The sequence below is a fragment of the Sciurus carolinensis genome, chromosome 1, assembly GCF_902686445.1.
Source record: "Sciurus carolinensis chromosome 1, mSciCar1.2, whole genome shotgun sequence".
Lineage (NCBI taxonomy): Eukaryota > Metazoa > Chordata > Mammalia > Rodentia > Sciuridae > Sciurus > Sciurus carolinensis.
The window spans coordinates 89,942,658-89,970,077 of record NC_062213.1 but is presented as its reverse complement, the minus strand read 5'-3'; the positions used below and the strand labels follow the sequence as shown (position 1 = coordinate 89,970,077).

At 47.7% G+C, this 27,420-nt stretch overlaps 1 protein-coding gene across 1 annotated transcript; it reads left to right on the top strand.

The window, feature by feature from the left end:
- Window positions 1-136: 136 nt before the first annotated feature.
- LOC124979517 (sodium/potassium-transporting ATPase subunit alpha-2) lies at window positions 137-27,070 on the top strand. Its single transcript, XM_047543887.1, has 23 exons — window positions 137-252; window positions 5,444-5,548; window positions 5,725-5,784; window positions 7,915-8,118; window positions 8,824-8,937; window positions 9,191-9,325; window positions 10,029-10,146; window positions 11,963-12,231; window positions 13,043-13,241; window positions 13,583-13,692; window positions 13,876-14,010; window positions 14,993-15,182; window positions 15,315-15,490; window positions 18,310-18,446; window positions 19,185-19,335; window positions 19,428-19,596; window positions 19,836-19,990; window positions 20,246-20,369; window positions 20,570-20,715; window positions 20,923-21,053; window positions 23,782-23,883; window positions 24,013-24,104; window positions 25,026-27,070. Exons 1-23 carry the CDS (start codon window positions 241-243, stop codon window positions 25,052-25,054), a joined length of 3,063 nt encoding a protein of 1,020 aa, XP_047399843.1. The 5' UTR covers window positions 137-240; the 3' UTR covers window positions 25,055-27,070.
- Window positions 27,071-27,420: the final 350 nt, after the last annotated feature.

Sequence of the window (27,420 nt, the reverse complement as noted above, 5' to 3'; positions counted from 1 at the left end):
CTAGTTGCTAAAGGGGCGGGAGGGGAGGAGTCCTCAGGGATCCTGTTTCAACAAACGTTTCTTTTTCGAGGAGGGGAAGGCGGGGGCGAGGGGGAGAGGGACCTATTTAAAGCTACCCTGTTGCTCCGGCTGTCTCTGTCTGTCTGCCAGGGTCTCCGGCTGCCCCAGACGGGTGGTGTGGGCTTGGGATCTTCCTGGTGACCTCTCCAGCCTAGGTCCCCTCAGCCACTCTGCCCCAAGATGGGTCGTGGGGTGAGTATCCCCAAAGAGCAGGGGCCACTCTCTGGAGGGTGAGGGAGGCAACAAGAGAAAGAATGAAATAGGAATGGGAGGAAGGGGGAGAAAGAAGCTGACCAAGTGGGATAGTTTGAACTTGGAACTCAGTCTCCCAGCTACACATGCACGTACAGATCCCATGACACTGACACTCGGGGCCTAAATGCCTCTTCTCTACCTGCCGGCCTGCCCCCTGCCCTCCCAGGACTGTCTGAAGGCCATCATGCACCCCTCCAGCTCTCCCCGCACCGGACCCCACATTTCTGTGCATCTCTTCCTCAGAACAGTCTCGCCTGTCTCTCTACATTTTTTGGCCTTCCAGCTGACACTATTAGATCTTCTTGCCTCTGCGACCCCCTGAAAATATCCACTCCTCTGGGAGTTCCAGCCTGAGATGATGGGGGTCCAATCGGAGGTTGGAGAGGAGCCGTGGAGCATCTCGCTCTCAGAGTCACCAAGCAGTTCCTGACACCATCTCCAGGGGCCTTGCAAGCCAGGGACAACTGGGAGGGGTGTAGGGAGGAAGAATGATGTGTCCCCAGCCCTGACACCAGCACCCCTCTGGATGTCCCCAGCAGCATTGTCCTCTCCTCCAGACCATGGGCTTTGAGGACTTTCCCAAAAGCTGGTGAGATCTGTCCCCCTCCATCCCCACTCCCAGTTCCAGTCCACCACTGCCCATGGCATTCATTAGTAATGGCTTTGCCAAGGGGAAGATTAATAACCACATAGGGGCAGGCGGGGACAGGGCTTAGAATTCTTGGAAATGAAATTCCCATATGGAGAAAAGTGACCCAATCCTTTACATACTATGCCTGACTACTTTCCTTTTGTGGCACACGGGCGAAAGAGCACAGAGGGAAAGAGCATGGAGAGCCATGAGAGGGTGGGAGGAAGACGGTGCCCGTGGGGAGCTGTGGGCCAATTTCTGGGTGCCCAGTAGAGTCAGGCAAGGACATGTTATTGCACTGAGTTGAGCAGCTGGAAAAACTCTGAGCCTGAACACCAGGGTTCCTGAGCTAGGGTGGGAGCTGGGAGGAACCAGTGTGTGTGTGTGTGTGTGTGTGTGTGTGTCCCCACAATCACATGTTCCCTATAGTCTGGAAGTGCTGCAGATTTTCTGAATGAGCACCTGTATGTGTCTCAGTCCATGAATTTGCAAATATACTAACTCTTAAGCCGTGGGAGCATAGATATTACCTTGGGGTGAAGGAGGTGTGGGGGTCTGTAAACCTGCCCTTAGGAGCTGTCTGTGAGGTGAGGAAGAGGTCACAACCCTGGGATCTTTAGCTAAACCTTCACATCTCTGGCTCCCTATAGAAAGGGAGTCCCCAAATGAGGTGCAGAGCCTTTGAGGAGAGACCAGGGTGATGGGGTAAGGCAAACCTCAAGTGGAGAGAAGGAAGGGAGGTAGCCCCCTACCCCAGCTCACAGAGTCCTGCCTGGGAAGCAGTTGGATTTTGATATCTCCAGTCTTTTCTCTCCTGGGACCCCTGCAGCCCCCTTAACCTTCATCCCCAGTAGTTGTGGGTAAAGCAACAACAAGATGAGTTAGAAGACGATCTGGTCTGTTTGGCATGAAAAGCTGGGTGAAGTGGGGAACTTAGGCCCTGGAGCTTAGAGCCTACCTAAGGAGACCCCCACAGAGGGAAAGCACCCACTACCGCACCAGGTCCTCTGGTTTCTCTCCTCTCCTATCCCTTCTTCCCTGCCTCTCCACCCCAGAGCAAGGCCTAACACAGTCCCTCACCGTTTGGCCCTGAAGGACAGTGTGGGAGTTAGGAGAAGGGACGACACTGGTGGGAGGGAGCCCAGCCTGCTCCAGCTGCCATGAGAGGCTGGAGGGGGTGGGGAGAGTTGGCTGGTTTCCAGCTGCCCCCACTCTGTCCCAGCCTCTGGCTTTCTCAGAAAGAACTCTCTGTTCTCCTTCAGCATTCAAGACCCAGAGAGAGGGACTTGTGGTTGGGGGAGGGAGGAGGAGAGGGAAAAAGGGAGGGGGTCCTTGCTTCCTCTTTCTTTTTTGCCTGGGTAGCCTCTGGCCCCAAATCTCTGCAGGCTCCTGGCTGTGGAGCCTGAGATCTTTGCCAGGGCAGGAGGAGGGGGATGGGGCAGTGTGTCCCAAGCTCTGGGTTTGTGGGAGAATGGGGTGGGAGCTCAGGGAAAGGAGGCCCTTCATGGAGCAGCTTCGCTCAGCCACAGTCCCACATGCATGGGCCAGCAAGCCTTTTAGAAGCATGCATTTGATTCTGATTTTTATTACTTTATTCATGTCTAAATGTACTAAAATTTCTCTGGACTTTGCTCCTCTGCCCCCAACCCCAGCCCATCCTGATGCATGCCTATGCTCTATTCCCATCCTGGAAGTTCCTATGGACGGGTGGGTGGGTGGGAGGGGTTGTCTGTTGTCTTTGATTTCTTGCTTTCATGCCTCTGGTCCCTTCATTGATTTCCATCCTTTTATTAACCCTGTCTCATCCACGACAGAGTTAGTAAATTCAAAATATTTTAATTCAGTCAATGAAGTGAACTCTCTGACCTGGTACAGTGGTGCACACCTATGATCCCAGCTACTCAGGAGACTGAGGCAGGAGGATTGCAAGTTCAAGGCCAGTCTCAGCAACTTAGTGAGACGCTATTTCAAAAACTAGAAAGGGTGAGAGACGTGACTCAGTGGTAGAGCACTCCTGGGTTCAATTCTCAGTGCCCCAGCCTAAATGAACCTAAGTCATCTGGGGAAAAGAGAGATGGAACAACCCCCAAGTCCTCCCCACTTCTTCTGTTGAGCTTCTCTGTCTCTTTGATACAACTGGCTTTTAGAAAACTGTGCATCTAGAGGGGACTGGATTCATAGATGCTTCAGACAAAGACAAATGCATGATTACTGGTCACTTTTTCCGAGAGGATCACTTCTGAGCATACGACCACCAAGAACTCATATCCTTTTAGGTCATTGTATCTGGGAACAAGTGTCCACCTTGCACTGCGCCTCCTGCTCATGGCCTTGCTCCTGATTTCAGTGGTCAGACTTCTGCTTCTCAAGAGGCTCGATTTGTGACATTTTATGATCAGGGCAGTTGCCATATTCCTGGAACTGCTCCTGACTCTTTGATGGTTAAAAATTGCATTATTCTGCTAGGCATGGTGGTGCACACCTATAATCCCAGCAGCTTGGGAGGCTGAGGCAGGAGGATCACAAGTTCAAAGCCAGCCCCAGCAACTTATTGAGACCCTAAAGCAACTTAGAGAGACTCTGTCTCAAAATAAAATATAAAAAAGGGCTGGGGATATGGCTAAGGGATTTAGTGCCCCTGGGTTCAATCCCTGGAACCCCCCCACCCCACCCCCCGTCGCCACCACCAAATGCATTATTCTGGAGCACAGAAGATGTAGGGTGTAGGGCAGCAAACCTATTCCTTATTAAATCAAAATGGTGGATACATATTGATATGCATGTGTTCAAACCCATAGAATGTTCATCCCCGCCAAGAGTGCAGTGTAAGCTGTGGGCATTGGATGATTATGATAAAAAATGTGCCCTCTGGTGCTAGATGGTAGTTGATGGGAAGGCTGTGTACCTGTGGGGGCAGGGGAATAGGAGAACTTTCTTGACTTTCCACTCAATTTTCCTGTGAACCAAAACAAAATTACTCCCAAAATCAGTCTGTAATTAATTAATTAACTAATTGCAGGACTGGGGATTGAACCCAGGAGCATTCTACCACTGAGCTACATCCCAGTCCTTTTTGATTTTTATTTTGAGACAGGGTCTCAGTAAGTTGTCTGGGCTGGCCTTGCCTCAGCCTCCTGAGTAGTTGGGATTATAGTCATGTACCACTGTGCCCAGTTCGGTCTATTTTTCCAAACAATGTTACCCCCCAAACATGCATTATCCTGAAAAAAAATCAAAAACTTTGGCTGTTGATCCTACTACTCTTCATGATGAAAAGAAGAATCACATAGGGGTATAGAAAAACCCATCCCTGAAAACCCAGTGTAGCCTTCAGGATCCAGTGAGGAACCAGAGGCACCAGGCAGAAACTGAGCAGCCCTTCTGTAATGAGAACACTGTATCCTGAGGAAGGGAGAGGAAGAGGGGGAAGACGGTGGAGTTTCTCACCCACTATTCTTGGGCACTAGCCACAACCCCCAGGTCTTACCCAACCCCCTCCTATCCTGTTACTCCAAGACAGCCTCCACTTGGACAGAGAAATCTCCATCCTCTCCCTAGAAGTTCCCTGTGAGACCCTGGAGGCCTGGCGGTGACCCTGAAGGGAAAGGGGTAATGAGGGCTTCACGAGTCTATAGTTAAAATGCCAATCTGATCTCACAGATGACCCAGGAATGACTAGATCTAAGAGTTACATGAATTTTAGCTTTAGATTTACCCTCAAATGCAATTTCTTATATTTTTGGATGAGTGGAACTGAGTTCCCATTTACCCAGTTGTGCTTTGGGGCACCAAGACCTGAGAAGTACCTTTTCCAGTCTCAGGCAGGTGTGGCTTTCTTACCTAACCTCACCTGTAAATCCTGGCCAGTAGGAGGGACACGGGACTCCCATCACCCCTGTGTTCTCAATTCCTGGGCACCCTCTGACCCTCCACTACGGACTTGTCTCAGTTCATCTGTTCTGCCCCTTCCACCTGCACCATGCTACCACCAAACCCTTTTCTCCTCCATCTGCCCCGAGACTTACTTTTCCAAATTCCTCTATCTCTACTCCTCTCTAAGTACAGTAATCATAGTGTTGGGCAAAGACATTCTTACAGGGTGCTTCTACTCCTCTATCCCACCCCCGCCATGTCTACTCCCTTCCAGAATTCTCCTAAAGAGCATAAGATGGCGGTTTGCAAAATTTTCATATTGGTCCTTAAAAAAGAAAAAAATCTTAGCAGAAGCTTACATACTAAATAACAAAAGTGCAACTCTCCAGTCTTGAGCCCCTTGGTCTTCCCCGAAGTTTGAATGTGGGGCCTCACAGCTCTGCCATTGGTCTGTAAACTGAGGGTCTAGGCCCTTCCAATCCCTGCTCTTGTCCTCCCCCAGAGTAGTCAATGCCTTTGAATCCGTGACCCCCACTCCCAGCCTATGCTCCCTGGCTGACTGGTGGGAACAGGGACTCCAGCCTGTCACCTGCTGATTCGCTATGCTCTCCCTTCCTTCTGCAGGATGGCCGGGAGTACTCCCCTGCCGCCACCACTGCGGAGAATGGGGGCGGCAAGAAGAAACAGAAAGAGAAGGAGTTGGATGAACTGAAGAAGGAGGTGGCCATGGTGAGACCCACAGACCCACAGCAGGGTCACAGAAAGGGCCCCATGATGGGAGAACTGCCCTGAAGCCCTGTGCACCCAGAGAGAAGCTCCGTGCCCTCTCCCACACTCCTCGCCTTACCCCCACCCCCTGTTCCTGCAACCTCCTTCCCCAAAGTAACTCCACTTCCCTTCCCCAGGATGATCACAAGCTATCCTTAGATGAGCTGGGCCGCAAATACCAAGTGGACTTGTCCAAGGTGAGTGGACCCAAGAGGTGAGAGAAACATGTATCAAGTGGGAGAGCCTTGAAAATATAATGCAATGAATGTTCTTATAATTACAGTTGAGGGAACAGGCTCAGAGATAAGAGAGCTGCCCATGGTAACGTGGCTAGTTAGTGGCAGAGCCAAAACCAGAATCTGGAATCCTGTTTCCTAGTGCAAAGCTTTTACCCTGTATTCCCAGGAAGCCAGGACTCCTGAGAACACAGGCCTCTTGGCAGGGCTCTTCCTTTCACCCCGAGAAACCACTGGCACACAACCTCTTACAGAGCTGATACACAAGAAATAGTGAGGTGGCCCATTCCTGTTATTACAGTAATTTGCTGAGTCCTGCTACATACATGGCACAGTGATAGGTTCATTACGTACATTTCTCTAATTCTTGCAACAACATTGGAAATATACTCTGTTGGCCTGGTTATTAAAGCAAGAAGAATCAGAGAAGGAGATAACTTCCAAGGTCACATGACCAAGTAAGTGGCACAGTCAGATTGTCAAACTCATCATTTTGAAATATTTAAAATATCTTAATTTTGTTAATCTTCTGGGCATGATGGTGCATGCCTGTTATTCCAGCTACTTTGGAGACTGAGGCTAGAGGATCACTTGAAATTTAGTTCAAGACCAGTCTGGGCAGCATAGTGAGACCCTCTGATCTCAAAAATATAAAAAGTTTTAATTAAAAAAATTTAGGGGACTAGGGAGATAGCTCAGTTGGTAGAGTGCTTGCTTCACAAGCACAAAGCCGTAGGTTCAATCCCCAGCATTCCAAAAAAAAAAAATTTAGAGGCGAATATCTCCTCCTACATTCCACTCCTTCTTGATCTCTCTCTCTCTCTCTCTCTCTCTCTCTCTCTCTCTCTCTCTCTCTCTCTCTTTCTCTCTTTTTAAGTACCAAGGATTGAACCCAGGGGCTCTTAACCACTGGGCCACATCCCAGCACCTTTTTTATTTTTTGTTTGAGATAGGTTCTCCCTAAATTGCTTAGGGCCTCTGTAAGTTGCTGAGTCTGGCTTTGAATAACTCCTCCCTCAGCCTCCCAAGCTATCAACTGCCCCTCTTAAAATTTCATGCACCCATACCTTTACGTTACTTTATTTTCCTTAATGATACTTTGCACTACTTGGCATTAATATGCATTTGTTTATTGTTCTTTATAACCTTTCTAGATCACAGGCTCCACAAGGGTAGGGACTTTATTGGTTTTGACCATCTCTGGTTTTCACATAATTCCTGATATGTAGTAAGTACTAAATACACATTTAGTAAATGAATGAATGAATGATAGACACAAAGATAATTAAGAAGAAATAGCCTGTAATCCCAGTAACTTGGGAGGCTGAGACAGACGGATTACAAGTTCAAAGCCAATATCAGCAACTTAGTTCAGTCCGTAAGCAACTTAACAAGACCCTGTCTCAAAATAAAAAAATAAATAAAAACGACTGGGAATGTATCTCAGTAGTTAAGCTTCAATCCCAAGTACCCAAAAAATAAACAAAGGAGAAATCCCTGATCAAAATTTAGTCCCAATAAACAAATAAATAAAATTGCAAACAGAATTTTATTAATATATTGTGGGAATGTAGAAAAGGCGATCTGATCCATCAGCCTGGCACAAGGGGAACAGAGGCTGACCAGGCTTTCTGTGGAAAGTAATAGGTGATTGCCAAAGTTGTGTGATACTGATGGTCAGTGATGTAGAGGTCTCTTTGTAGCTTCGGTAAAAGGGGGAGTCTTTAAAAAAAAAAAAAAAAAAAGGAAAGAAAGAGAGAGATATGAGAAAGGACCAGACCAGATGAGGTGTCATTCCAGGGGTTTTATCCAGGTTGTCTCTAGGGAGATGTTTTGGTCCTAACCAAAATGTGTCTCAATCCAAAAACCATCAGAGATGGAGCCACAGTCAAAATCTTCTTCAGCCTTCGAGGCCTTCAAGTTCCCTTACAAATGCCATCTCCTCTGTATGGTTTCTTCTGATGTGCTCCTTCCAACCAGGTGGGGTTTTTCCTCTCCATCTGGACATTATTTCCCTGCCAAGGAGCTGATGGGATGTGGAGGGCCAGGCTGGTTCCAGATGCATCTTCCACTCCTTTCTTTGTTCCCTAGGGCCTCACCAACCAGCGGGCTCAAGACATTCTGGCTCGGGATGGGCCCAACGCCCTCACTCCACCCCCCACAACCCCCGAGTGGGTCAAGTTCTGTCGTCAGCTTTTTGGGGGCTTCTCCATCCTACTGTGGATTGGGGCCATCCTTTGCTTCCTAGCCTATGGCATCCAGGCTGCCATGGAGGATGAACCATCCAATGACAATGTAAGCTGCACCTGACCCCTGGCCCAGCTTATGGCTCTGTGTCCAACTCAAAACCCCCAATATAGTGATGGGGAGGGTGCAGGGAATAAGATCCTCACGTCATGGTTCCATAGCTAACCCTGAACCTCAGGCAAAAAAGGAGTGAGGCTTTAATACGTATCTATAAAGCACTCCCCAATATGCACACACACTCAATATTGAGAAAGCAGCCTCTCCCTGTTCCTTCCCAGGGAAGTGGGCTTGTCCTTATTCCTGGTCTTCACCCCTGAAGAAATCCTAGCCCTGGGAACTCTCCAAGATGTTCCCTACCCCTTCTATTCTAGGAGATTGGGAGTTGGAATATCTAAAGAGGTTGAAAGAAAGACTTTCCCCTACCATTCTTACTCCCAGGCACAGGTAAAAGTCTGAACTCTCCTATAGGATGAAATTGAGTATTCATTCTGAGTGACAATTGCCCCTCTAGTTTAGGGAAGATCATATCCCTCAAGGCTGTCTCCTTGCCAGGAGCAGGACACACACCTGTAATCCCAGTGACTCAGGAGGCTGAGGCACGAGGATCAAAAGTTTAAGGACATTCTGGGCAATTTAGTGAGACCCTGTCTCAAAATAAAAAATAAAAAGGACTTGGGATATGGCTCAGTGGTTAAGCACCCCTGGGTTCAATCCTCAATATAAAAAAAAAAAAAAAATCTCTTCCCTTATCAGCTATATTTGGGTGTGGTGTTGGCAGCTGTGGTCATTGTCACCGGATGCTTCTCCTATTACCAGGAAGCCAAAAGCTCCAAAATCATGGATTCCTTCAAGAACATGGTGCCTCAGGTAGATGGCAAGAGTGGGCTCCATCTGGGCTGGGCATAAGAGTTCTGGAATGGCCCAACTAATGCCCTTTTCAACTCTGGTGCTTTGAGATGGAAAGGGTAGAAAAGACTCCAGTTCCCTATACCGGGACCTAGGACTTAGTTTTGTCACCAAGGGTTTCTCCTCACTCTTGATGGGGTTGGAGGAGACCAGCAGGAGATGAGAGCAGGGATTGAGACAAGCATTTCATGAGATGCCTATGGCCTCTCCTCAGCAAGCCCTTGTGGTTCGGGAGGGAGAGAAGATGCAGATCAACGCAGAGGAGGTGGTGGTGGGCGACCTGGTGGAGGTAAAGGGTGGAGACCGTGTCCCTGCTGACCTCCGGATCATCTCTTCTCATGGTTGTAAGGTGAGGAGGTCACACCAGAACAAGTGGTTGGATCTAAGAGGCAGACTATACAGACTGAGAATGAGCCACTTGGTTTAAAAGTTAGGAAGCCCAGTTTCAAATGTCAACTCCTCCCCTTTGTCTCCCAGTTGAACCTTCTAATGGCATATGGTTCTTTTGCACTGTTACCTTGTTTCTGTGTGTTGTGAATGCTCTATGCCCTGGGTATTTCTTTGATTTCCACTTTATAGTAATCATGTATTGAGTACTGATTATGGGTCAGATTCTTTACATAAGTTCACGTATGCTATTTAATTTCAGTCTGAAAGAATGGTGTGATCATGCAGGGCTGACGCATGTGACCTCACAGGTTATGCCCTGGGAAACTTCAGGAGACACCATTTGCATAGGCTACATATTAGTAGTGCCCCCTGGAGGTATGCAGTGTAGTGATTTTGATCACATTCTCCTATTTATAGATGAGTAAATGGAGGCTCTGTTGGTTAAGCAAATAACCCAAAGTCACATAAGAAGTCAGTAAGAGCAGGATTCCAAATCAGAGGGACCATAACTGAGTAATGCCATAAATATGTGATGAGGCCAAGTGTAATTTTGTTCCTCCTGTCATGAAGATTGAGGGTGGTTTGGAGCAGGTTCAGGAGACAGCTGCATGCACATGAGTGCTTTCTGCCCATCTGATGACTGCACACTTTTTCCTCTTCAGGTGGATAACTCATCCCTAACAGGCGAGTCAGAGCCCCAGACTCGCTCCCCTGAGTTTACCCACGAGAACCCCCTGGAGACCCGCAATATCTGTTTCTTCTCTACCAACTGCGTGGAAGGTAATGAGCTGACCTGCTAAGGGAACTCCTCATCTGAGCACAATGGAAGGGAGAGTCCGAATCCCAAATCCTCAGTCAGGATTGGGGGCTGCGATGTCACTTACTTGCTAAAACCTCTGCCGTACAAAGTGACATTGAGGGGTTGGAGGCCCTGAATATTACATAAATGGCACTCTCCAGAAAGCAGAACACTGGCCAGGGGCAGTATGACTCCATGGGAAAGTTATCTCCCCACAGAAAAATCTCTGGCCTATCCATCCTGACCCTGCATGGTTTCCAAAACCTTCAGGTATTGGGTCAAGACCCCCAACCCCTACAACTGAGCATGGTGATACACAACCTATAGCACCAGCTACTTGGGAGACTAAGGCAGGAAGATTGCAAATTTCAGGCTAACCTTGGCAACTTAGCAAGACTATCTCAAACTAAAAAACAAAAAGGGCTGGCACTCTACCCCTGAGCTAAATCCTCAGTACCACACACACATGCACATACATATACAGATTCCTAGGGATCTTTGGATTCAACTGATGTCTTCTATTGATTGTGGTTCTGGTCTAGTGGTTTCCATCTCCAGCCCTTACTCTGACCAGAACTCCAGGTTGGGGAAGATTTAGGAAAGTTTTCAGGCCAATGAACACTTGCGTCTCCCTTCAGGCTACATTTAGGACTGTGTCAAACAAACAAACAAACAAACAAAAATTCTCACTGTGAAGAGGCTGCCCCATTTGCCCCACCCCTGTTCTAAAAAGATGAACAGTAAAGGTCAATAAGAACTCTGGGAGCTGCCATTACTTAAAGGCAGGGGTCCAAACACAGTTGAAACCTGTGCCTTCTGTGGTCACGTCTGAGCTGAGTCAGGGATGACTCAGGAGTAGGCAGTAAGAGAAGGTGGTAACTAGACCTCTGAAAGTGGGACAAAGGAGACCTCATATCCAAATTCCACACCTTTCCCTTCCTATCACTCATTTCTCCTCAGCATATTATGTTTCTCTGGGGTTGTTTTCCTCCTTCAGCAAGTTGGAATTACAATGAAAATAACCATGCATTAAATTTCCTAAATTTTTAATATGCTGAGATTCTGAAATTTACATTTCTCAAAATTGATTTGCTCAGAAATGCCTGATAAGATATTCATAATGTTTATTCTACAGCTGGCTTTGAAGAGAGGAAATGAACAGAGTTAATAGCTGTTGATTGCCTACTGTGTGCCAGTCACTGGCCTAGGTACATTATGGCATTATCTTATTTAATTATTAAAACAACACCTAGGTAGGAATTCAAACAGGTATTTGAACCCAGATTTAACTGACTCCAATATACATATTCTTTCCACTATACCACACTTCTTTTCCAAAGACTCCCTGTAACATCACAAAAGAGTTAATATTTGCCTACCTTCTTTTACAGAAATTCATGCCAAACATCAAGAAATCAGATCTTGAGACTACACAAAAAAAATCCATAATGAGTGCTTTGTGTTCATAGTATACTTTTGGATAGTATCAAGATTGATTTTACTGAAATGCTGCAGGCAATTTTTACTTCATTTATCGAATCTCCTCAGTTTGAACTTCAGAATTATTTGTAAGACTTATCCTGGGGCCCAAATATAAGAGAAAATAATTTGCTGTTTGATCAAGTCTGGGATTGGTGATCTATGCAGGGAGGGTAAGCCCATGTGAGGTACAGCCTACTGAAAACAGGCTCCAGAATCTGAGTTCTTGAGCTCATGGTTTTCTTTACTCGGAAAGTAAGATGAGACATCCCTGGAAGCCCCAAGGTATCCATCCTGGTGTTCCTACCTCTGTTTCAGGCACTGCCAGGGGTGTGGTGATTGCCACAGGTGACCGGACAGTCATGGGCCGTATTGCCACTCTGGCCTCAGGCCTAGAGGTTGGGCGGACACCTATAGCCATGGAGATTGAACACTTTATCCAGCTGATCACAGGGGTGGCTGTGTTCCTGGGGGTCTCCTTCTTCGTGTTGTCCCTCATCCTGGGCTACAGCTGGCTGGAGGCAGTCATCTTCCTCATTGGCATCATCGTGGCAAATGTGCCTGAGGGGCTTCTAGCCACTGTGACTGTGAGTAGATCAGACTGAAGTACCACCAGGGGAGGCCCTCATTACCCTTTTTTCAGAGTGATAGAGTCACAGCTGCTTATTATTTCAGCAATTTTTGGTATTGAGTCCCTAAAGTCACATATAAGAGATCATGTGACACATGGTTCACAGAGTTTGAGTCTGAAAAATCTCGTGTTGGAATATATCTGGGCACTCGAATTTCTTTTTTGGAGTTTGGTATCGTCACCTTTTCTCACCATGTGCTCATCACCCTGCTGCAGTCTGGGGCTCATCCTGGCCAACTTGCCTGCAAAGTCTCTCAAAGGTCACCAATGACTAACTAGCAAATCCAGTGACCTTTTCTCAGCTCCCTTCCTTAACTCTACAGCTGAAATGGATACTGCTGTTCATCCTAGAATTCTGTCCTCCATCAAGTACTGTGGTTTGTCACTATTTTGGTTCTCTTCTCTATCCCCTACAGCAGTTCCTCCTTCTCCTCCAACCCTTATTCTCAGGCTTCAGCCCTCTGCTTTTCTCTTTGTACCCCCAGAATGAACCTATCTCCTCCCACAGTCTCTAGTGCACGTTCTGTGAGGATGGTTCTCACATCCCCACACCCTTTTGGAGTTTTAGTCTAATATCTTCAACCTCCTGCTGGGCACTTAACCTTAATATGTACCTACAATCCCAATTCAACACATCTAAAGTTGAACACATTCAATACTTACTTCAGGGATTAAGAAAGACAGAATAGAGTTATGGTTCAGGGTAGGGTCATGGACATCTGTAGCTCCAAACTTACCCCTTTTTTATTTTCCTCTCTTTCAACCAGGTGTGCTTGACCCTGACAGCCAAGCGCATGGCACGGAAGAACTGCCTAGTGAAGAACCTGGAGGCAGTGGAGACGCTGGGCTCCACGTCCACCATCTGCTCGGACAAGACGGGCACCCTCACTCAGAACCGCATGACTGTCGCTCACATGTGGTTTGACAACCAGATCCATGAGGCTGACACCACTGAAGATCAGTCTGGTGATTGGGTGCTCTAGGGGGACTGAGGGGATTGAGGGCATCAGCATGGCAGGGTGGTTGGGGGTGAGATAAGGGTTCTAAAACGGAGGCCAAACCAGACATGGTGGTGCACACCTGTAATCCCAGCAATTCAGGAGCCTGAGGCAAGAGCATCTTAAGTTCACGACCAAACTTGGCAACTTATCCAGACCCTGTTTCAATACTGTAAAAGATGGCTTGGAATGAGGCTCAGTGGTAGAGTGCCCCTGGGTCTAATCCCCAGTACTACACACACACACACACAGAGAGAGAGAGAGAGAGAGAGAGAGCCAAGTTACTGATTCTCTCTGATTTTTTTCCAGGGGCCACTTTTGACAAACGATCCCCAACATGGACAGCCCTATCTCGGATTGCTGGTCTCTGCAACCGTGCTGTATTCAAGGCTGGACAGGAGAACATCTCTGTATCTAAGGTAGGGTGTCAGTCAGCACACATAGCAGGAGTATTTGGTGGATGACTCCATAGTCCCCTTGTGATGCCCAACTTTCCCTCTCACATCCTGTGGGGCTGCCTTGGGGACTTGAGTGCCCTCCTCTCTGGTCCTCCACTCCCTTCCTTCCCCAACTGTGACACTGAATTCTCTTCTCTTTGGCAGAGGGACACAGCTGGTGATGCTTCTGAGTCAGCTCTGCTCAAGTGCATTGAGCTGTCTTGTGGCTCAGTGAGAAAGATGAGGGACAGGAACCCCAAGGTGGCAGAGATTCCGTTCAACTCTACCAACAAGTACCAGGTCTGGATGGGCTGCTGGGACAGGGAGAGAAAGGGAAAAATTATGAAGAGTGGGTATAGCCAAAGAGAATCCACAGAAGGAATGAATGAGGCATCTGAGGTCATGTCCTCTCACCCCTGCCTCTCTCCCAGAACACTTGCTTGACTGCATGTCTGGTTGCAATCACCCACTAACTCCCAGACCTTACTACATCCCTTCCATGTGCAATCTGTCACTTTCTCAACTCTTCTTACCATAGCTCCCCATCCACTGTACAAAGTCTTCCAGTTCTGCCATCCCATTTAATTGAAGCATGCTTCTATCATTCCCTTATGGTAACCATCACCAGTTTTTAGGCATCTGTTAAATGTCAAGAACAGTCTCAGCTATATTCTATATGAGCCATGAAGGTAAAGCCCCCTGGGCCAGTGTAGGATGGGGGATGCTCATAGGACCCATCCATCCACTAGCACAGTGCCTGTCTTAACTGATTATTTTTTCTTTTTTGGCACCAGGGATTGAATCCAGGGGTACTCAACCCCTAGAAACACATCCCCAGACCTTTTTTAATTTTTAATATTGAGACAGGGTCTCACTAAATTACTGAGGACCATGCTATTTTGCTGAGGCTGGCTTTGAACTCCCAATCCTCTTGCCTCAGTCTCCGGAGTCACTGGGATTACCGATGTGCACCACTATGCCTAGCTTCTTAACCGATCTTAATAACTATTTGTTGAATGAGTGACTGTCCTATGGAAGCAACTCTCAGATTTCAAGAGTTGGGACTATAAGCAAACACCTTTTTACACTCTGAGATTCTCCTGGTGTTGACAGTCTTTGATGGATTGGATTTTTTTTTTCATTTTGTTTTTGTTTTTGTTTCTTATTAAGGGAGATTTTCTTACCAATCACTGCTCACTGGTCTGTACCAGGTCCTATGCTGGGCACTGAAGCCCATCTGGACAAATACAGCATCTTCTGTAACTGCCTTTCTCCTTTCCAGCTGTCCATCCATGAGCGAGAAGACAGTCCCCAGAGCCATGTGCTGGTAATGAAGGGGGCCCCAGAGCGCATCCTGGACCGCTGCTCCACCATCCTGGTGCAGGGCAAGGAGATCCCTCTCGACAAGGAGATGCAAGATGCCTTTCAAAACGCCTACATGGAGCTGGGAGGACTGGGGGAGCGTGTGTTAGGTAAGGGTCCAGAAAAGGGAACAGGGCTGAGAAGGATTCCTAAGCCTCTGTGGTGTCCCTAGGGCAAGGAGCACTGGGGATGCCCGGGCAGCTACTCTGCTGCTCTCACTCCTCCCTTCTGCCCACCCCCAGGTTTCTGTCATCTGAATCTGCCTTCTGGAAAGTTTCCTCGGGGCTTCAAATTCGACACAGATGAACTGAACTTTCCCACGGAGAAGCTCTGCTTTGTGGGGCTCATGTCTATGATTGATCCACCCCGGGCGGCTGTGCCAGATGCTGTGGGCAAGTGCCGAAGTGCAGGCATCAAGGTACCGGCTTCCCTCTCCCCTCTGTCCTCACCTCCATCATGCCAAAGGTCAAGGGACTGCAGTTAGCTGCTGCCCTGAAGGACACAGCCCATGGTGGCTGCCTTCCCACTGACTCAGAGGAGTTGTCCATCTAGAAGGAAAAGTAGGCCCCTGCCCGGAGCTCTTACCCTCTCCCTTTTGCTCAGAGTGGTCAGTTTCCCATGCCCACCCTCTGCCTCCCTGGCACAGTTCACTGTTCCATCTGCATGTGCAGCCTGCCCTTCTGATTTCAAGCACAATCTGGACCCCATACCTTGGAGACCTTGTTGTCTGACCTTTCCCAACTTCTGCCCACTCTCTAACCATCTGGGGTGGGATCAGCAGGCTCTTGTCTGCTCCCACTCACTGAGTCCATCACCCCATAGACATCCCCCAGCACCACTCCTGTGAATGCTTCTCACTGACCACTCCCTCCTCCATTGCTATGTTTGTTCTTCATTCAACAAATATCTGTTTACCAACTGTGTATGGGGCACTGTGCAAGATGCTGGAGTCAACAAATGAAACCTCTCTTCCATCTTGAAGCTCACTTTCCTATTTCCAAGACAGCTTTTTGCCATCCCTTTTTCTGGTTCTCAACTCGGGTACCATAACTTGCTCTTCTTTCAACATCTCACATGCTCCCATTCAAGCTATCTATAGAGAGCCAGGTCCTGTGCTAGGCCCTGGGATACAGAGATGAATGAGATATTGAGATATAGGGCTTGGCCTGCACATTTCTTGGTCCCTCAGGGGAGACAGATGCATTTACAGCCCTTCACAGAACAAACATCGCAGATCATCAAGCTCCTTTTATGGATCAGATACTCGAATAAAAACAATTAGGGCTGGGTTTGTAACTCCGTGTTAGAGTGCTTGAGGCCTGAGGCTTGATCCCTAATACTGCAAAAAGTCAGTTGTTTATATTTTTACATGAATCAGGCATTACTATAAGCAACAAACCTATACAATCTCATTTAATCTTCATAATAGCACTAAGCATTAGTATTTTCCCCTTTTCACAGAAAGGAAAACTGAGATAGAAAGTAACAAATCCAAGGTCACACAGATAGTAAGTCATAGAGCCAGAATGTGAACCAAGGCAAATCCTGCTATTTCTTAACCATCACACCAGAGGATTTGGTGTGTATATGTGTAAATTCTGAACCCCAGAGCCACTCTAAGGTAAGCATCATTACCTCCATTAAAAAAAAAAAAAAGAAAAAAGAAAACTCAAAGTGGGTAAATAGCTTCCTCAAAATAGAACTGCTGAAAGAGGTGGATTGAGAATATGAAGCACGGTGGCTTGTCTGGAAGCCCGTGTTCCTCCTGCTGGCTCAGATGCCTCTGCCACGGAGGCCTGGACAAGGATGCTATGGGAGGTCAGATCAGGGAGAAGTTAATTCTGCCTCAGGGAACTGGACAATGTTTGACACAGGGGATGAAACTTGATCTGGGCCTTGAAGGCTGAAGAGTGTTCTGTAAGGCAGTCAGGGAGGGGAAGGCATAGCAAGACCAGAGGGAACAGCATGTGCCCTGACATGGCTACACTGTATGGGACCACGGAGGGGTGGAGTGGGCAGTGACGGGGAGAGATGGCAGAGGAGCGCTGGGGATTGAGGTGGGAATGTTGGGTCAGGACCAGTTGGAACAACTTCACTTAAATTCCAGATTTGGGCTTTATCCTGTGTGTCATAAAGGGCCCAGATGTCACAGGCCTGGCTTCAAGGCTACTAGATGGAGGAGGGACTGGATTTGGGGGAGAACTAAAGTCAGGTTGACAGGTTAAAAGGCTTGCCAGATGCGGTGGCACACACCTCTAATCCCAGCAGCTTTGGAGGCTGAGGCAGGAGGACTGTGAATTCAAAGCCAGCCTCAGCAACTTAGCAGGACACTAAGCAACTCAGCAAGACACTGTCTCAAAATAAAAAAAATAAAATAAAAAGGGCTTGGGATGGGTCTCCGTGGTTAAGTGCCCCTGGGTTCAATCCCCATTAACAAAAAAGAAGAAGGCTATGTGACAGCTCAGACAAGGAATGGTGTCCTGAACTAGGACAGCAGCAAAGGGACTGGAGAGAAATAGTTGCATTTGAAAACTGTTTGGAGAACATGGTGACTGCACTGGATATGGGAGGTGAAGATGATGGGAGAGGAAGAAGGGACAGAGCAGAGGAGCAGGCCTGGTGGGGTGGTAGGAGTAGAGATAATGAGTTCAGTTTGGACCCCTAAGTTCAAAGCATCTACAAGAAGTCCAGAGATGCAAGGAATAGTTGGAATATGGTTTAGAGATCAGGAAAGAAGGTCAGAGCTAAGTACGGTGTCACACACCTGTAATCCCAGCAGCCAAGGAGACTGAGGCAGGAGGATCGAAAGTTGAAGGCCAGTCTCAGCAACTTAGTGAGACGTTGTTTCAAATTTTAAAAAATAAAAATGGGATGGGGATGTAACTCAGTGGTAGAGCACCTCTGAGTTCAATCCCCAGAACAACAACAACAACAAAAGATTAAGTGAAAAAAATCTAAACAATCCTAAAGCATTGAGGCTTCTCTTTCAGGGGATCCTCCTTAATTTCCACTCTGTCATGGATGCTTTCCCCCATTTAAACAAACCATCTCTGATCCCTTGAACACTATGCAACATGTCATTGTCCCCCTCCCCCGTGTCCTGCCCCCTACTTTCACTATTTGGACTGGGAACCAGCTTTAGATATCTGTTAGTGGTCTGGCTTTACCTGATTTTGGAAAAGGACTAAAGTGAAAATGTCAACAATGCTCTCCTTTCCTTCTTCTCCTTCCTACCAGGTGATTATGGTAACTGGTGATCACCCTATCACAGCCAAGGCCATTGCCAAAGGTGTGGGCATCATATCAGAGGGTAACGAGACCGTGGAGGACATTGCAGCCCGGCTCAACATCCCTGTGAGTCAAGTCAATCCCAGGTGAGGCTTCTGCAGGAACCCCTTGCTCCTAATCAACATGTCCTCTCCCACAGAGGCCTTGAGGGTCCCCTTGGAGTGTTTGGACAGCATCTCTGGGACCTTCGACTTAAGGCCTTAACACCTCTGTGACTGGTTCCTGTATCCTGAGTTTGTGTCCAGACTTTTCCACTAATGATCTGTGTAACCTCGAAGGCATCACTTTACTTCCCTGAACCTCTATTTCCTCAATTACAAAATTAGGATGCCAGCAGGGATGGTGGCACATGCCTGTAATCCCAGCTACTCAGTAGGCTGAGGCAGGAGAATCACAAGTTCAAGACCAGCCTGGGCAACTTGGCAAGATCCTGTCTCAAAATAATTAATATAAAGTGCTGGGGGTGAAGTTCAGTAGTAGAGCACTTGCCTAGCATGTGTGAGTCCCCAGTACAAAAAGTAAAAAGAAAGAAAGAAAAAAAAGGACACCATCTACATGCAGGGTTGCTTGCTGTAGGAGTAGGATATGCATGAAGGGAACAGCACACGGCCTAGCACGCTGTACTTATCCTCATGGTGATCCTGCATGAGGATGTGGTGTCACCTCCTCAGAGGGAAATGGGGTAACTGAGCATTCAGGGAGAGGGGCATTAAAGCAATGATGGAGCCCAACTTAGCCGGAGCTGGGGGCCCAAAGATGGTGAGAGAATGCAGGGGGACTGGCTTGGGCACCTGTAATCAGTCCCTGCTGCCCCTACCCTCCAGAGAAGCCAAAGCATGTGTGGTACATGGCTCAGACCTGAAGGACATGACATCGGAGCAGCTTGACGAGATCCTCAGAGACCACACAGAGATCGTGTTTGCCAGGACCTCTCCCCAGCAGAAGCTCATCATCGTGGAGGGGTGTCAGAGGCAGGTGAGCAAGGCGGCAGGAGGCAGGAACAGGGCAGTCAGGGGTCAGACCGGCAGTTACTTGGTCCTCAAGTATTGGCCCTATCTTCTCTCCAGGGAGCCATTGTGGCAGTGACAGGTGACGGGGTGAACGACTCCCCAGCGCTGAAGAAAGCTGACATCGGTATCGCCATGGGCATCTCTGGCTCTGACGTCTCTAAGCAGGCAGCCGACATGATCCTGCTGGACGACAACTTTGCCTCCATTGTCACAGGCGTGGAGGAGGGTGAGGAGGCTGAATGTGTTGGGATGGTGTCTGGCCTGTCTGAAGCCAGCACCTCTGCTTCTCATACCTTTATTCCCATGAAAGAGTCAACCTGGGGTTCCAGGAAGGCAGCCCCAGACTGCTTTAGGTTTCCTCAAACAAAATCTTCCTCCCTCAGGATAAAGGGCAGCCATGCTTCAGCAGATAGGGGTGGGAAGGGTCCCTCTAATCTCCCTGATGCCCTCAGGACCTCTCCACAGGCCGCCTGATTTTTGACAACCTGAAGAAGTCCATCGCGTACACCCTGACCAGCAACATCCCTGAGATCACCCCCTTCCTACTGTTCATCATCGCCAATATCCCCCTCCCTCTGGGCACCGTGACCATCCTGTGCATTGACCTGGGCACAGATATGGTGAGGCCAAAGGAAGTAGTGGGCAGACAAGGAAGCCATGTAGTCACAGTGGGTGGGTGAGTGGGTGCAGATGAAGGAGAGGTGCTCTAAGGAGGCCGACCAGTTAAAAGACAAGACAAGCATGGCCCGCAGGATAATAGGATATCAATATGTGTGTGTTGGATTGTGTCTAAGATTCTTCGGTGCTAATTGGTCACTGCTCTTATCTCCCCCATCCCTTCAAATGCTCTCCCTTCCCCTATCCTACCTACTCAGGTCCCTGCCATCTCCTTGGCTTATGAAGCCGCTGAGAGTGACATCATGAAGCGGCAACCGCGAAACCCCCAGACGGACAAGCTGGTGAATGAGCGGCTTATCAGCATGGCGTATGGACAGATTGGTGCGTCAGACCCGGGCTGGGGAGGAAACCTCAAAGGCTTGTTTTTCCAGCATTCGGGAGGGTTGAGCCACAAGAAAATTTCCAGGACAGGGACCAGCTCTCCGAGAGTCAGGGACTTCCATTTCTGGCCCTGAGGAGCTGGCCCCTTCCTGCTTCCTTCTCTGATCCAGGCCCCCCTGCCCTTTGTTTACCACTCACAGGGATGATCCAGGCACTGGGTGGCTTTTTCACCTACTTTGTGATCCTGGCAGAGAACGGATTCCTGCCATCACGGCTGCTGGGAATCCGCTTGGACTGGGATGACCGAACCATGAATGACTTGGAGGATAGCTATGGCCAGGAATGGGTGAGTGGGGCTGTATGAGTGGGATGCACACGCATGGAGGGCCGGGTGGGGAACCCCTGGCAGGAGTGGCCTCTCGAGACCCACTGGGACTGGGGGCAAAACGTGGATTAGATGCTAGCCTTTAACATAGCCATGTTAAACCTGAAGGCACGTCACACTCTGGTCCTACCCCTTCCTCTGACACTCTCACTTCTCTTTGCCGCCCAGACTTATGAGCAGCGGAAGGTGGTTGAGTTCACGTGCCACACGGCCTTCTTTGCCAGCATCGTGGTCGTGCAGTGGGCTGACCTCATCATCTGCAAGACCCGCCGCAACTCCGTCTTCCAGCAGGGCATGAAGTGAGCCCCACCCCTACTGGCACCCACCCACCCAGGCAGAGCACTGGGCTCGCTCACCAAGCCACACAGGCCAGGCTTCCAACGCCAGATCACGTGACTCAAACCCCTGGGCCCAGGTCTGCCAAGGGGACATCCAGTTTTAATTACCCAGGGTTTATTCATAGCCAGATTTGAAATAGATGAAAGACAAGGAAGGAATGATAGGACTATTCCTAATGAGTTCAGATTTTGCTCCTAAAGTATATTTTGTTACAGTCTCTTTCCACCTTCCTTCCTTTTCAGCTTCTCTCTATCCCCATCTCTCTCTACTTTTTTTTTTTTTTTTGGTACTGGGAATTAAACCTGGGGTGCTCTACCACTGAGCACATTCCCAGCCCTGTTTATTGTTTAAAATTATTTTACTGGTATATTATAATTATACATTAATAGAGGGATTCATTATATGCTGTATTCATACATGCACATAACATAATTTGATTTCTTTTAATTTTGAGACTAAATTGCCCAGGTTGGCCTCAAACTTGTGATCCTCCCCCCTCGGCCTTCTGAGTAGCTGGAATTACAGGCAGGCTCCCTGTGATTCCTGCGTACCCTGTTCCCTTCCCTCTCTCCTTGAGTGCCACCTACCCTCAGCCTTTGCCCAGCCCTTAAATCCAGGGTCTTCTGTATTCCCCGCCACCACTCAGCAAGTAGTCTAGTGTACAGCACTTGACCTGTGGTGCCACTGTCCACCTGAAAGCATATTCTGGCCTTCTTACGGTGACACCATGTGCTTGGCACTATGCTAAGTTTCTCACAGATACTCTTAGCCTCACAAAATCTCTATGAAGGGGATTCTGTTGCTTACACTGAGTGGACAAGAGGCCCCAAGAAAGTTAAATGGTCGAAGGCCACCAGGTTAGTAAAGGTCCATCAAGCCCAAGCTCTTGACTCCCAGCTTACATTGTGATGTCTCACCCATCACAGAGCCTGGCACCTGTTTAGAACTCAATAATTTGTGACTCTAGCCTGGATGGGTGTTGAGGAGTGCTAAAAGTATCAGTCTGGTTTTCTTCACTTTCTTCTACTATAATTAACTGTCATGATTCCCCAATTGAGTTTTGTCCCAGAGAGTCTAAGAAATTGAGTACAGTCCTGGAGCTTGGAACTTATTATGCAGACCATGGGTGACAGAGGAAGGTGAACCATCAAACTGGATTGATTAGTCCAGCCGATCTGAGAGGCAAATGGGAAAGAAACAAAATGAAAGTCCAGCTGGATATAGGGAAGGGGTACTATTACCAACCAGTCACCTGGCAGCCTCAGAGCACTTTGGTCAAGAACCATTGGGGGTCCTCAGAGATGCTATTTGCATTATTTTAAAAGGCTTATCAAACCAGATGCAGTGGCACAGGCTGAGGCAGGAGGATCACAAGTTGGAGGCCAACCTCCACAACTGAGCCAGATCCTATTCTCAAAATAAAATGAAAAGAGTTGGAGATACAGCTCAGTGGTAGAGAATCCCTGGGTTCACTCCCCAGTTACTATAAAAAATTTTTTTTAAACTTATCAAGTGCTCACCTATGAGAAGGCTACCAGGCTTGCTGAACATGTTCTTAAGCAAAAGTCAAAAAAAAATCATGTCATACAGTTATTACTTGTTAATTCCCAGTTCTATTTGGAAGCCATGACTATGTCTAATAAATTTTAAATGGGGAAATATATTCATTTCTTATTAAAAAATGCAACTGGAGAGACAAAGATTAAAATATGGAATTTAAGGAAGAAAAATATGATGGTCCTTGGTGAGTGCAAAGTTGGGGAACTATTGGCTCAAGCCATAAAGGGGTAAGTGTGCAAAAGACCACAAAGGATGAAGTGATAATGTAAACAAGCATTTTCTATTTCCAAAGCTTTCCAGGTAGTGTTCTCATATTATCCCCAGCAGTCCTATGATATAAAGGTGAAAATTTCTAATTTATAGAGAAAGAACATGAGACTCAGAGAAGTTAAGCATTGTTTATCACCCAAGTCAGGAAGTGGCAGAGCTGGGGATAGACCCCACCTCTGTGACTCCAGAAACTGCTGTCTAAACCTTATTCTATCGCACTCTTCAGTTCTAATGTAGTGGGCATGTATTAACCACTTACTACGCAGTGAGCATCCCCTGGGCGAGGACTTCACAAACATCCTCTTCATCAATAAGGCATACACCAAAGGAGTTTTCAAAGTAACTTGGGGAGATGATACTTTCCCAGACCATGTGCCTGGAGCAATAACGAGATTAGAAGATGCCTGAGGGCAGCCCCATGTTGACCACTGCACCACAAAGCATATTACCCAGCACATAAGAATTATTTAATGAACAAATATATGTGTGATCGACAAACATTGGAGGTAAACTCAATAAGTAGAAAAAGAAAAAAATTTTTTTTTTGGTTTGAGACAAGGTCTCAGTAAGTTGCTGAGGATCTCACTAAGTTGCTGAGGCTGACCTAGTACTTTCAGTTCTCCTGCCTTAGCCTCCTAAGTCACTGGAATTACAGGCATTTGCCACCACACCTGAAGAAAAGAAAATCATTCTTTGGTTACATAAAGCATGAGAAGAGGATGTTTGAAGAGGACACAGGAAGATGTCATTTCCTTTACATTTCTCCTTTCCTCTTCCATCCCCAGGGGCATCTTTGGATCTCTCCCTCTCTTAACCCCCTTTAAAATACTACTTATGCTCCTTTCTTTGCCTTTTCAGGAACAAAATCCTGATTTTTGGGCTCCTGGAGGAGACAGCATTGGCTGCCTTTCTGTCTTACTGCCCGGGAATGGGGGTCGCCCTCCGCATGTACCCTCTCAAGTAAGTGTCTCTTTAGGTGGCCTGAGTGAGCAGTGGGCCCCTCTAGGATTCAGAATCTATTTGAATCCTACTTTGTGTGACACCTTGCCAACCTCTGATGCTCCTAACACTCCCCTCTGTTGCTTTCAGGGTCACTTGGTGGTTCTGTGCCTTCCCCTACAGTCTCCTCATCTTCATCTATGATGAGGTCCGAAAGCTCATCCTGCGGAGATATCCTGGAGGTAAGTATCCCCACGCCCCACCTTGGTCCCCAGTAAAGTCCAGCTCCCAACCCTGGATTGCCAATCTCTAGGGCTTTACACCCACACTCCACCCCTACCATGAATCCCTGCTTCTACTCCTCGGAGCTCCCAGATCCTGGGGTCCCAGGTCCCAGGAGCCCTGACTGTGGAACCTGCCCCCTCCCTGACCTCTGGGATTCTACAGCCCACTTAATTCATCCATCTCTGAGGCTCCCACCTTCCACCTGGAATAACAAAGCATCAAAATTAGAAGGACCCTTTGAGGTCACATATTCACCTTCATATTTTATAGACAAAGAGAAGAGACACAGAGGTGAATTTGTTTAGGGTCATACAGCAAGGAATAGCAGAACTGGCACTAAAACACAGGTCTCTAGACACCCAGGCACCAAACGACAAGTTGTATATTTTTTCCAGCCAGCATTTTTGATGACTTATTAAGTTAAAAATGAATGACCTATGGTTCATGGATAGTGTTTGGTTTCATGTCCCCAGTGCCGTGTGTGTGTGTGTGTGTGTGTGTGTGTGTGTGTGTGTGTGTGGTTTTTTTAATTGTCCCAGTATAAAAAACTCAGGGGCTTTCACATGAAATCTGAATTTCTGACTTCTGGAAAATCAGAACTGTCAATCCCATGACTGAGTTGCTTCACAGCTCCAGTGGGCAGCTGCTTCCTTAAGAGCCCTGCTGGAATAGGCATTGTCACCCGCCACTGTGCTCAATACAAGTCTCCCTGCAGGGAGACTCTCCTTCCCCTCCCTCCATCTGCCTGCAGCTGCTTCCCTCAGCCCTTCACCAGGCCTCTCTTTCCACCTGGACTTATCCACTCAAGCCCTTAGGCAGTTGATCTCTAACCTCCTCTTGAATTCACAAGGCAACCCTCACCCCACTGTCTCTAACAGGCTGGGTGGAGAAGGAGACATACTACTAAGCCCACTGGAAGAAGAACCATGCCCGGGAGACATGGGGTGCTCTGGAGGTGTTGCAGAGATGGTGATGGGGAGGGACGGAAAAAACTGGGGTGGTATTTTGGGGGATTTGGGAAGAGAGAATGAGACAACTTAATAGCCTCAGTTGGTAGGGTAGGTAAATAAACTTGGGGTGATTGCTCCATAGACCTGTGAACACGCAGATTAGTCACTGCTTGTTAGGGTCCTCTCCCCCTATCCTTTCTCATCCCACTCCACCATGTTATCTATTTTGTTCCAAGGAATTGAGGGTTGCCCCAGCCTCCTAGTGTCTAATCCCTTCATTCCTACCTCCTACTCTAACAGATCAACATCCAAAGGTAGGAGTCTGTCTAATCCTTTGGTGGAAACCCTCTCAGATCATCATATGTCCACTTATGGCTCCAGCCTCACCATCTGCCCACTTTTACCCCTCCTCAGCATCCTGCCTGCCATTCTGCTCTGCTTCCCCTCTTCCCTTGAAATCACAAAGTCTCCTGTGAGTGCAAGGGCCTGAGGCCATACAGGGAAGCTGGTTGGAGAGGCTGGGCCTGTCCCCCAGTCCAGAATAGTTAGGGACCTGGGCAGGCCAGTAGGAAGCTAGGGTACTGACTGGAGGAGGAAGACAGCAAAGGAAGAGGGGCAGAAAAGGAAAACGGAGAGCACCAATGGCAGACATTTGGTGTGTCTTGAGTCCCAGGGAGACAGGCTCCAGGTCTGTGTCTTGCCCTTCTAGAATACCCCACCAGCATACCAAATTCACAGCTCATCAGAGTAGCAGCAGAGACAGGACCAGGTGGCAATCTGGGGAGCTCCACAGATGCCACACTGTGTGTCCTACTGGCTCTTGGGTAGTGGTCTTCTTGGTCCAAGAGGCCCAGATGTCACAGAAGCTCCAGCTGTTTCAACCACACACACATACTCACACTTGGCAATATCCTACCCTAAGTTTCTGGTCCCTCCATGTGGTCTGAGACCACAGATAGCTGCCAGTTCTCTCCCAGCCTTTCCACTCCCTGCCCCTTCATGCCCATCCGGATGAACCACGTCATCCCCAGCACTGCCAAGCCAGCCCTGGAAAAGGCATTCCCAGACCATTGGCTGGAATCGGGGTGGAGAAGTTCCCAGAACATTCCTGTCTTTCAGGGACACGCAGAATCAGCATAGTTCATGACATGGTCAAAACCTTTGGACAACAGGAGGGAAAATATTAAGAGACCTGCCTTTGACCTCTCAGTTGGCAGGGATACTCCTCCCAGGCAAGTGCCCTTCACACTGATGATCACTGTGCCCACTTCCCCTGGAGACAGGGAGTTGGTTTCAGGTTCTTATGGCAGATACTTTTTTTTTTTTTTTAAACTCCCTCTCCACCTAACATTTTTGCTCTGCAGGCAGCTCTGCCCCTTCTCTAAGCCTGGCTTAGAAGGCATTGGGAATGTCCTGCATAGGGACACCTAGATGAGCCAAGCAAAAAAGAAAGAGAGATGCCTGCAGAAAATGGAAAGCCTAAGGCAGAAAGGGAGGAAGCACAAAAGACAAACATTAGGTCAGGCCTGTGAACAGTGTGCCAGTGGCTGTCATTTCATCACACTGGAAGTTTGTTTTATCAGAAGCACCTTGAAATAAGTGAGTTATTGCCTTGGCCTTGAAATCTGAATGGAAAACCATATTTATCTGGGTCTGATTAATTTGAAATTATTGACTGTGGACAGAAGTTTATCTTGCACAATCAATAAAAGTGGCATTTGTTTAGTAAATTAAGAGCATAAATACTATTGCTAGGAGTGGCATATTTAGTCTACCTAAAACAACACTTTTCAGGCACTTTAGGAACATCCATATAGAAGTAGCAAATGCATGGGCTAATCATCATCAATCCTGACGTATTTGTTAAAGAAACATCTACAAGGTCTTTACTGGTGACCTTTTGTAAGACATTAGTTTGAGGTACTATATATGTACTTGAAAATAATAAAGTTGCATTTCTTTATGAACAAAAATGTCTTCCATAACTGATTTTTATACTTCATACTTTTCTCCCTCCCAAATGGTGGTATTAAAACGTGTGCTATGGCAGAACTTGGTTTGTAGAGGGAACAACAGAAAGAGCCCAAGTATCCAGGGTTTGAGGGAAATGATCTGGGAGCAGATGGGGCTGATGAAGAAAGCTAAGAGGCTAAGAAATTAGGTTGCAAAATAACCTACAAGAAAATATAGTAGGGGCCCCCTTCCTCATAGCCAATCCCACTCCAAGAACCATGACAGTTTGTCCAGGACAGTAAAGAGTCTATAAGTCTATGAGGGCCCAAACCTCATGGCCAATTTGACTTTTTCTGGTGCAGACCAAAAT